General features: G+C 38.5%; 1 protein-coding gene across 1 annotated transcript in view; it reads right to left on the minus strand.

The window, feature by feature from the left end:
* LOC143031443 (cell adhesion molecule Dscam1-like) overlaps window positions 1-12,188 on the minus strand; it is a 57,294-nt gene that overhangs the window by 42,497 nt on the left and 2,609 nt on the right. The window contains exons 4-5 of the mRNA XM_076195262.1: window positions 1,961-2,137; window positions 1,282-1,448 (exon numbers count right to left, since the gene is read on the minus strand). Coding sequence (XP_076051377.1) covers window positions 1,282-1,448; window positions 1,961-2,137 — 344 coding nt within the window. The remainder of the gene's footprint in view (window positions 1-1,281; window positions 1,449-1,960; window positions 2,138-12,188) is intronic.

The raw sequence follows: 12,188 nt of genomic DNA on the forward strand, positions 1-12,188 counted from the left end.
GTGGTTGTTGGAGTTAGTGAAGAGGGCACTGATGGACTATGTAGTGAAGCCCAAAAGATGGAATGAAAGAATTATGGACATCAATGTATTTAGGTGGGAGGGAGTAGAATGTGAGATAATGTTTTCATGGAAAGGAAAATGAGAGTGGAGGTTAAGTGGAGAAGGAAGAAAAATTAGGTTGAAGGGTAGTGAAGGTGAACAGATTGAATGAGGAAAAAGGAGGATATCTGGTGTAGTTGAGAGAGGTATGGAATGTAGTGAAGGATAGAGAAGGAATGGATACATTTTAAGAATCAGTTGCTGAAGTGCACAAAGACAGTATGTGGGATGAATAGGCTGGGAGGGAACATAAGGGGAGGCACTGAATGGTGGGATGAAGAGGTAAAAGCAGTGGTGGCTGAATAGAAATAAGCATTTAAAGGATGGCTGCATAGGAGCAATTGGGAATCATACAAGAGGTACAGAATAAAAATGGAAGTAAAATGCAAGGAGAGGAGTAAATGTAAAATGGGATAGATGTTTGCCAAAGAAATTTTATTAAAAAGAAAGATATTGTTAAGAGCCATTTTGAGGGACATTAGGCTGTGGATTTATCATTGTTGATAATTTATTTTTATGCTGTCCTGTAAACTTCTTCATCTTGAGTGCTATCTTTGACATATTTCTCATTGTACCTCAACATACCCACCTTTTTCTCCATAATATTCACACATTTCAACCCACAAATGTACAGATTTTCAGTCAGAAGCTAAACTAGATAGAGAATAACACTAAGTGGCTTAAAGGCCAAAGTAGGTCATGTTTATATGTTTACAAATATAGGTCAAATATATGAAACAATTACACATAATGTGAGATTATAAGTGGTGCATTTTGTTTTATGTAATACTCTGTTTCTCAGGGTTCAGGGAGCTCTTTTGTGAAAGGGTAAATTATGTAGTTTTGTTGATGTAAGTCTTTGAATACTGCATAGGATTTAATGAACATAGAGTGGGTGGGATGGTCACCAGGACTAAGCATAAATTGTAGGGATAGAAGTGAAATGTGTTGAAAGTATTATTCTCTAGACAATCCCATCATCCTTGAGGTGCTGATATTGGAGGAATGGTTGAATGGACTTTATTTGTGATGTGGGTATGTATTTTGATTAAGCCGCCCCTCTTATAAAGAAGATGATCTTACATTCTAATAAATAAATTGAATAAGACTAGTGCTGCAAATGACAATTTCTTATTTAGTGTCCACTCTAAATAGTTCAATCTGTAAAAGTCATAAACATACCGCCAGTGAGGGCAAGAGTAGCAATTTCATACTCAGCTACTGAAGTGCCAGCATTGTTGTGGGCAGTAATACGACATTTGTACCAGGTGGCTGGGGTCAGCTCCAAGATCACATAATTACCTGAGGGTTTCACCTGGTTACTTGCTATAATCCAGTCTTCTTGATTTCTGCATCATACAATAATAATGATCAATGAAGCTTTATCATATAGCAGGTAGAATACATAATTGTCTAACTGATAGTCATGTGTTTGAAACACAAACTGCTAGGGAGCATTATTACATAACACTGATATCACATAATCTGTTATTTTTGCCTCTCCTACGGAAGATACACAGCTCACAGGTAACCAGCAACAGTCACCTGATTGGCACACCTATCATTATAGAAGAGATATGCATCATTGTATGTGACAATGTTATGTAGAGCCTGCAAGTGACAATGCCAAAGAGGAAGGTGGGCATCCATGTCACTCAGAAACTTCAGATCCCTCTAAGCAGCACTTCCACCCAGAGGTGTGGTCTCAGGAGCCAGTATTTTGTCTTCAGAATAGGCCCAGGAACTCGTTAAAAACTATAGTTATCATTAATAGTAATGTAAATAATTGAGAGCTTAACCATATCTGATACAGATGTTGAGGGTGTCTAACCTAGGGGAAAAAGAAAATGTGGAACCTTACCTCTCCCTATATTCAATAACAAAGTAGTGAATTGGGCATCCACCATCATCCCAAGCATTAAGGTGAAAAGTAATGGCCATGGTGGAAACTTCAATAAATTCCTCTATTTCAGGAATGATTGGTTCCATTCCCATGGTGCTGGTGTTGGTAATGTGTGATGGCTCACTAGTTCCAATCCTGTGGATGATGAAGCTTCATATTAGTTTACAAAAGAATATTGTAAAATTAAACCTAATAGCTCCAGTATTATGAAGTGGTTAACCAAGGCAGTTTAACTCCTGCAGTTATATATTCAATTTTGTTATACAAAATTTTATTTTCTCAGATAAATGATTACTTGAGAGTAAATACTTTGTGCTTAATAGAGACCAAACTTCCCCAAAATTTTGATCTATAGATGTGGGAATAATATATATACCTGATGTAGAAGAGACAGAGGAGATCAAATGGGCTGAGGGGTAATGGTTGTTCAATGACATAAAAGTGGAAGAAGCAATTGTGAGTAAAGGCAAGGCTGAAGCAGTCCACCTGAGAATTAGAACTAAAGGGCAGAATACAAGAGACTTCATGGTGGCATAGGCTTCCACTCCTTACACCCCAAAGACAAGAGTTTGGAATGAATCTCAATATCAAGAAATGTTGAGAATGTACACCAAGTTGGAACTGTGCATGAATTCAAGACTTGGTATGATAAATTGGAGAGCAAGAGATGGGAGTCCGTGAGCATTGCTGCCTTCCTGTAAACTACAATAAAGTAAATAATAGGAGGAATACAAGGTAAGCTACTGGAATGGATGAAAGATTTCTTAATTGGGAGAAAAATGAGAGTGGTACTTAGAGACAAAAAATTGAACTGGGAAGATGTGATAAGTGGCATCCAGCAGGGCTCTGTATTGGCTCCTTTAATGTCTGCCATATATATAAATGATATGGATGAGGGAGTGAAGTGTTACATGAACTTCTTTGCTGATGATGTCAAATTACTCAAGAAAGTAAGCACAGAAGAAGACTGCAGATCACTACAAGAAGACCTAGACAAAATACGGGAATGAAGTTGGGGGTGTGAAGTGAACCTTAACATATAGAAATGCACTATAATGGAATATGGAAAAAGCAAAAATAGAATATCAGATCAATATAAAATTGGTACCAAGGAAGTAAAAAAGTTGACTCTGAGAGGGATCTGGGAGTGATTATCTCAAGTGACTTGACACCTGATAAACATGTCAATAAACTAGTTGGAGAGACTTAACTTATTAAGATCAATGAAAGTGGCCTTTGACTACATAGATGAAGAAATGGTAAAGAAAATAGTGGTTGCACTGATAAGACCTAAACTGGAGTATGCTGTGACACTATGGGCACCTAGTACACAAAAAAAAAAAACATAAGGACATTAAAAAGAATTCAAAGAGCAGCAACAAAGATGTCACCTATACTCTCAAATTTGACATGCGAACAAAGATTGGATAAATTACATCTATCAACATTGGAACGTAGAAGAGAAAGAGGTGATTTGCTGACTATTTACAGAATTATGAAGGGGATGGAAGTCCTTGATAGAGACAACTTATTAAAATGGGATAGAAGAGAAACAAGAGGACACAAGGAGCTAAAGAAGGACAGTTGCAGAAGAGATTTGAAAAAGAATGGCTTCCCACATAGAGTGATTGATGTCTGGAACAAACTAAATGGGGAAACAGTGGGTGCCAAAACTATAGAAGATTTTAAGAACAAACTGGATGTGGAGAGATACAAAAGCAGGTCACTTCAAGCATAGCTCTCTTCCCATAAAATACAACTAGGTAAATACAGTGAACTTATGTGGAAATTGGAGCACATTGGAGGACTAAGTAGCAAACTACTAGAATGGATGAAAGACTTTTTGAAGGAAAGATCCATGAGGATAAGATCTCAAGCTGGAGAGCAGTAAGAAAGAGTTCCACAAGGCTCAGTGCTTGCATCAATAATGTTTCTCATCTATGTCAGTGACATGATGGAAGGAACAACAAGCTATGGTCAACATGTTTGCAGATGATGCAAAAATCATGATAAGAGTGAAAAATGAGAAGGATAGTAGACTATTGGAAAAAGATCTAGATACTATTTTTACATGGAGTCAAGAATGGAAAATTAAGTCTAGTAAAAAAAATGTAAAGTACTGGAAATGGGCAGTAGTTGGAAAAAGTCATCCTTAAACTATTCCTTGGGAAGTGAATCCATTACAAAAACAAAAGAAGGGAAAAATGTTGCTAGATATGAGGAAAAACTAAAAGTACTAGGTCTGCCAACTTTGAAAGATTGAAGAGAAATAGGTGATATGATTACAGTATTCAAGTCACTAAAGAGGATAGATTGCATTGACACAAGAGATCTGATTAAAGATGGGAGGGCCTTAAGAAGTCATGGGAGCAAATTAAGAAAGACCACGGGTCTAAAGTATGTGAAGAAATACAATATTCCTTATAGGTGTGACAAGATACAGAGATGGGACACCACAAACATAGCTACCCTTCCCATAAGATACAATTAAGTAGGTAAATGCACATCCATATAGATGCATAAATATATGGAATAACTTAGGTGATATAACCCAAGCTCAAACAATACACGAGTTCAAATCTAAATATGATAATTGGAAATAAAGTATATTAAGTTGGAACTGTATATAAATTTGAGTTTAGGTATGTTAGAAAATTAGAGAAAAGGAGACAGGACCCAATGAGCATTACTCTTGTGGTGTCGCGCCGCTGGTCAAAACCAGACCGGCCATCACACAACTTGAGCTAGGCCTTTATACCCGCTGTAGTTGGCAAGCATAGTTCGCAAAGACGTCCAGGCCAACCAGCTGGCAGCCAATCAGAAACTTGGGAAAATTACCCGGGTTTCCACCAGACTGTATTAAAAGGACGGCGCCTAGCAGATACGACGAGTTCTCTCTCATACAGACATTTCTTCCCCTCCTATATCTATTGATCCTGCGCAAGCGGGTGGTCTGTCCCAGCTAGTCCACTAATTCTCTCCCGGGCACAACTCCAAGCAGCAAGCCGCCTTGGGACCAGTTCTCTCCAGCAAGCTGCCTCGGGACCAGTTCTCTCCAGCAAGCTGCCTCAGGACTAGTTCTCCCCAGCAAGACACCTCGGGACCAGTTCTCACCAGCAAGTTGTCTCGTTCCCTCCTGTGGCCCTTGGCTCTCAGCCACAACGCTTGATGAGGCCCTCACTCTGGACCTTCCCTCTTCGAGCCCTCGTCCGTGACCTCCGAGTATAGTAACCATTAAATCTTAGACTTAGTGTTATTGTGAGTCTCATTTCCCTGGCTTGTCTGAACCGAACCAAACCACAACACTCTTCTCCTGTATACTATAATTAGTAAATACAATTGTCCATTCAAATCCATTACTGCGATTCCTGCCCTGTTGTCTTAATATGATGACATTGTTTGCATCACCTTTGCTAAAGCCTTTGATCCACTTAAACACCTCTATTGATCACCTTGCACTCTGCGTCTTTCCAGAGAGTGTAAGGTACCAAAACCTTACCTCATAAGGTAAATTTGTGAGCCCATGTATCATTTTGGTCATTCTCCTTTGTATTGATTCTAGTGAATTGATGTCCATTCTATAAGACACAAAACAAAACTGTACCTCATAGTTAAAGATGGGTCTAACTATAATGCTAGAGTTTGAGAATTACCTCTGCACTTCTATTCATAGCTGTCCTAGCAATGAAACTTAATGCTCTGTTTCCTTTATTCTTGGCACTAATACACTGTTTCCTGGATTTAAGATCAGGACTCGCTAGAACTCCCTAGTCTCTCTTGTACTATGAAAACTATGGTTTAATAATTCAGTAGTTATATTTGAGAACTTACCAGTCACCTTTGTTTTAACCTGCGTGGATTCTCTAAAAGTACAGTCAAACCTCGGTTTTCGAACATAATCCGTTCGAGAAGGCTGTTCGAAAAGCGATTTGTTCGAAAACCGAAACAATTTTTCCCATTATAATCAATGTAAATAATTTTAATCCGTTCCAAGTCTAAAAAACAACTTTTTCAATTTTTTTTTTTTACTATTTTACACCATAAACTGCACTGTATACTGTTTACCATAAATAAGTGTATCCCACTTCTTTTCTTAAACTTTTCTAACCACCCTCTGCTTGCTTTAAAATCAAACCCTTCTGGAATAATGCTAGGATCTTTTTTTATCAAATCTTCATACAATTGTCTTGCTTTGGCACAAATTGCATCTTCACTAAGAGTATCACCTGCTAACTGTTTCTCATTTACGAAAATCAGCAAATGTTTCTCCACTTCCTCCAATACCTGTGGCCTTTGTTTGCTAAAAACACTTGATCCTTTAGCCACATCACTTGCTTTAACCTGGTCTTTATTTTTTAGGATGGTGCTTATCGTCGATTTCGCCATCCCAAACTCCTTAGCCAACGCACACACACGAATGCCAGATTCATATTTCGCTATTAATTCTTTTTTAAATTCAATAGTTTTGCGCACTACTTTCCTCTTTTCTTCACCACTTGAACTTGCTTTCTTTGGACCCATGATTAGGGGCTAATACACGATGCAAAGATGAAAAAAAGTCAGATTTACGTAAATAAGAACGAACACGTCTGCTCGGAATGAACTTTGATCGCAAATGCGCTACGGAGGAAGCGTCCTTGGCGTTCGAGTTCTCTCGGCTCGCGAGTGAGCCGCGTTCGGGTACGCTCGGCTTCTTTCGGTTTGTTCGAGAGCCGAAATTTGGTCGAGTTCTGAGATGTAAAATTCTCGAACTTTTTGGTCGAAAACCGATTTGGTCGAGAACAGAAGCGTTCGATAACCGAGGTTTGACTGTAGTTGGTTCAGAAATTTTAAAGTTCTTGAAGGCCTTCTGAACTGAAGACATGATCCCTAGGTTAGAGGTTTCCAAAAAAGAGGTCCTTCTTCGTCCTGAGCTCAGGGTAATCTGATGACTGTTCCAACGTTAGTGCACACAGTTTTCGAAGGTCACGGGTTAATATTTACTTTAAGTAATTTCTCAAAGTTAATTCCCAATTTATTAAACCAAAATAGTTACATGGATTTAATAAACAAAATAAAGAGGAGGGGAGTTTAATTATATCTTATTCAAAGTTACAATAGGTGTGGTTTGAAGTTTCAGGAAAGGCTCCTTAATTGAAGAAAATAACAGTTTGGGGGAAAGTTTCCCGAACTAAGGTAAACACTAAGATTCCCAATAACAATTACCACAGTACTCAGTTTTCTAAAAAAAATGTGTTATCTAAGCTATATCTATTTTCAAGGTTGTGTAGCCCAACGTTTAACACGCTGCACTTTGAGATATTGAAGTTCATTTGCTATTTCACTGACCATGTGAACAATTTGTTAAGCTCTTCCTGCAGAATCTCGGCATCGTCTCCTGACCTAATTAGGCAACCTATTTTAGTGTCATCCGCAAACTTACTAACATCATTATTAATCCCATTGTTCAAGTCGTTAATGTACATAATGAACAATAAGTGACCCAAAACCGAGCCCTGGGGGACCCCACTAGACACACTCCCCAACTGTTCTTTAATTCATTTATGATGACCCTCTGTTTTCTGTCAATGATCCATTCTCTAATCTATTCTAATATTTTTCCTCCTATGCCATGGGATTTGATTTTGTTTAGTAGTCTCTGGTGGGGCACCTTGTCAAACACTTTGCTAAAGTCATGGTAAATAACATCATAGCTATCATTGTTATCTGACACCTTTAGTGTAAAAGGATAGAAGATTAGTCATACATAACTTACCCTTGGAGAAACCATGCTGTGTGTCACGAATCATGTCTCATGGTGCGTTCTGATTCTATTAACTATTATTGATTCAAGCATACCTATAACTGATGTCAAACTGATTGTCCTGCAGTTGCATATAGACGATTTATCTCCCTTCTTAAAAATAGGAACAACGTTTGCCTGCCCTCAAGTAATAGGCACAAAACCAGTGTCTACCAACTTATTAGATATTTCTGTTAACTGGTCAGATTTCAGATTTAGTCTTAAAGGATTCTCAAAAAAAAGAAAGAAAAAAAAACTGTCTGGACCCGAGGATTTTGTAGCTTTAAGTCTTTCAATCTGCTTGATTACCTGTACTTTACTACTGCAGGTATTAAATTGTCTACTTTCTTCGTCCCAGCTGAAAATTGGATCGCAGTCAGTTACCCAGGTACCTCGTGTAACCTCTCCTTAGTAAACAGTAAGAAAAAATAGTTGTTAAACGCCTCACTTGTTTTTCCCTTTGATTCTATCATGACATTTTCTTAATTTTGAATTGGGCCTATCTTTTCCTTATTTTTTGTTATGTAGAGATGAAAGAAGCCCTTTGGGTTGGATCTCGCTTGTCTGGCAACCTTAAATTCATAGTTATGTTTTGTTGTGCACGTATTCTTTTTAACCAGTTTTGCCATATTTTTATATTTGGATATAGGGTGTATTCCCAGTTTTTATTCTTACGTAAAGTCCTCTTTTTATTCCGATATCATGTTTCAGCCTATCCGTCATCCATCTGGGAGTATTGCTATTCTTCCATATTGACTTGAGGGGGGAAATGTATTTTGTGCATTTAGAATTAAATTTGTTAGGTTACTATACATTCCATCTAAATTGCTGACCTGGCTGTTGACCCTGCGCCCACAAGTGACCTGACCCAAGGTACGCATACCCTCCGTGACCTGACCCCTGACCTACTAATGACGTCCGGACTGACCATGTATCTGATCCCGTCACATCCCCCTGTTTGAGACATTTCAATTGGGATATATAAGGCAGGGTTATGCTTGTCATGTCATAATACACCATGGAAGTCATCAAGAGTAACAAGGGCAGCCTGAAACTGTGCCATGAAGAATATCTCTACACCAGAAAAATAAAAACCAAGAACTCCATCTGCTGGTAGTGTCCCAACCGTGCTTCATTTTTCTGCAAAGGAGCAATGAGTACAGACCATGACATAAGTGTCACTGAGTTCCAGAGAGCACAACCATGATTAAGACCAAGTACACGTTGCAGTAGCCAAACTACATAACCAAATTAAAGATTCTAAAAAGAAAGGAAAAAAAATATATATCCTTGCAGACGCCAGGATGAAAGCCACTGACAAACTGGAAAGCCCGAAACCATCCGCTGTGGTGTCAGATGAATGAAGCAAGATATTCGGCCCAAAGACCCAGAGTCACTTGCAGCTCTCTTGATTGATGGAGAGTGGGCTACTACAGATGGTGACGATCCGAAACAGTTTCTGATTCATGACAGTGGCAGCAACAGTGGTAACAACTGGATCATCATTTTCGGCTCTGAAGCAGGACTTTGTTTTGTTTTAGGAAGCAGCCAGTGCCACATGGGTGGTAACTTTACCATGGCACCAAACGTCTTTAGACAAGTTTATGCCATTCAGGTCCAACTCGGAAATTCCGCAGTATCCTGTGTATATGCACTCCTTCCAGGGAAAACCGAGCCCATCTATGAAGAGATGCTTCAATCTGTAATCATTCAATGTGAACATCTTGGCTACTATATAGATCCAACCACCATCATCACAGACTTTGAACAAGCAACAATCAAGGCTGTAACCAATGTATTTGGGGAATACATGACAGTTCAATGTTGCTTCTACCATCTAACATAAAGTACATGGTGCAAGATCCAAGATTTGGGATTAGTCCGACTATACAGATCTGATGAAAGCATCAAGTTCTGTGGTATGCTGGATGGACTTGCTTTACTGCTCCTGAATGATGATGCTGGTATGGATTACCTCAAGAACAATACACCTGATGGACTGGAGGACCTTGTCACATACTTTGATTCAACCTATGTCTCATGAACATTCCGGCGTGTTCAGCAACCCTCTGCAAATCCAAAGGACCCATTGTCACCTATCCATTTATGTCGCCGTCCCCCCATCTTCCCACCATCAATATGAACGTCTTTGAGTCCACCATCAACCGAGATGACCGAACCAACAACATCTGTGAGGGATGGAATAACTCCTTCCATGCACTCATTGGTCATCAACACCCAAGTATTTGGACTATCATTGAAGCCTTCCAACAGGATGAAACACTTGCTGCTACTACAATGGTACAAGACCAGATTGGAGAGTGACCTCATAAGAGATTCCGCCGAGCACAGAAAAAATTGGAAGTGCCTTGTTAATCTCTGCAGACCGTCAAGAGTGTGGAGGAATTTCTGCAGTGTGTTGGCGCTTGCATTACAATAATAATAAAAAAAATGTGTACATGTTGATGCCATATATCTGTGATAAGGTGTAACATAAAATAAAATGTAATAATCTTGTATATTGCTTGTATATAATTGATTGTGAACAATATCTTTTATTATATATGAGACTGGGTTTTTGTCCACTTCTAAGATAAGGGGCTGGGATTTTGTCTACCGGGGTTCTGTCCACTAAGATTTTATCCATTGGGATTTTGTTCGTGCACCGGTTTCATTAGGTCACCCAGTGATTCTTGTACCTACATTCGCACTACTGGTGGTTCTATTTACATTATTGCTGTCTATGTAGGTGACTTGAACATTGCTTCTAAATCACCTGCTGAAATTCAAGACGTTAAGAAATGTTTGTCAAAACAATACAAAATGAAGGACTTGAATCAGTTGAAATACTTTCTCAGAATTAATATCGATAAACAGAAAGAGAAAATGTTCATTTATCAGAGCTTCTACATTGAGACTGTGTCAAAGAAATTTTACTTCCATAATGCTAATCCTGTTAAAACGCCAGTATTCAACTACTCAAGGCAAATGATGACTGATCTATGTGACATTAATTTGTATCAGTCTGCTGTTGGTAGTTTGATGTATTTGTCAGCAAAAACATGGCTGATATCACAATTGGACTCAGAAATTTGCCTTACAAAGAGAGCCTTAGGCACCTAAACTTACACTCTCTGGAAAGACGCAGAGTGCGGGGTGATCTAATAGAATTGTTCAAGTAGATCAAAGGTAACTAAAAAGGGTAATGCAAACAAGGTCATCATAATAAAACAACAGGGCAGGACTCGCAGTATGGGTATAAACTGGACAAATTTAGATTTAAGAAGGATATAGGCAAGAATTGGTTTACTAATAGGGTGGTTGATGAATGGAATAAAATTAGTAACCATGTAGTAAGCGCTGAAACTATCAGTTGTTTTAGAAAAGGATTAGACAACTTTATGGATGGGGATGACAGGTGGTGATGGATACGGAGCTGCCTAGTGTAGGCCTTATGGTCTCTTGCAGTCTCCTTTATTCTTGTGTTCTTGTGTAATTGCTGTAACATTGTTAGGTATTGCTTGAGACCCATTCAACACCAGTGGTATGCTGTTAAACCAATATTTAGATATCTGAGAGGGACAGTTGATCTAGGATTACTGTATCTAAGCAAGATTCGTTCGAGTGTACGGGCTTTTCTGATTCAGATTGGATGGGTGATACCAACAACCACAAATCTACTAGCGGGTATTGCTTAAGTTCAGTGGATCTCTTGTTTCATGGAGGACTAGCAAACAGACATGTGTACCTTTGTCTATCACTGAAGCAGAGTACGTGGCACTCGCTGCTACTTCACAAGAAGCCGTTTGGCTCAGCAAAATCCTAAAGAGTTTTAAATTTAACGTAAAATTGCCAATGTTTATTTTTGAAGACAATCAGCTATGTATTGCTAGTAATCCTGTTGAGCATCTAAAAACCAAGCATGTTGACATTAATTTCACAATATTAAGGACTTTATGAGCAAGAAAATGCTAAGCTTTACATATTATCCATCTGACGAAATGATTACAGATATTTTCACAAAAGCTCTTAATCCTTAACAATTTTTAAAATTGAGAGCTATGCTTGGTATGCTTTATCTTTTTGAATTATGCCATTATGAGCAGGAGTGTTGAATAATATCATACATAAAAACGTAATTCCATTGATGTTCATTTTTTTTGTGTTCTATTAAAAGGATTAGTTATCGAGTGTCAAGTGTTGTTTGCACCCTGATACACAAATAGTTCCATAATTTCAACATAGATCTGGAAGGTCATATAAGTCAGAAATTTTAAGCTTTTATTCAAGAGTGATCAATGTGGTGCAAGAAAGGGAGGGTGGCATGGAATGTGTGTACCTTGACCTATAAAAGGCTTTTGATAAAGTACTTCACAATCAACTTGTGTGGAGATTGGTAGATTA

This window comes from Oratosquilla oratoria, chromosome 1, assembly GCF_046742065.1.
Source record: "Oratosquilla oratoria isolate Oo_2021 chromosome 1, ASM4674206v1, whole genome shotgun sequence".
NCBI lineage: Eukaryota > Metazoa > Arthropoda > Malacostraca > Stomatopoda > Squillidae > Oratosquilla > Oratosquilla oratoria.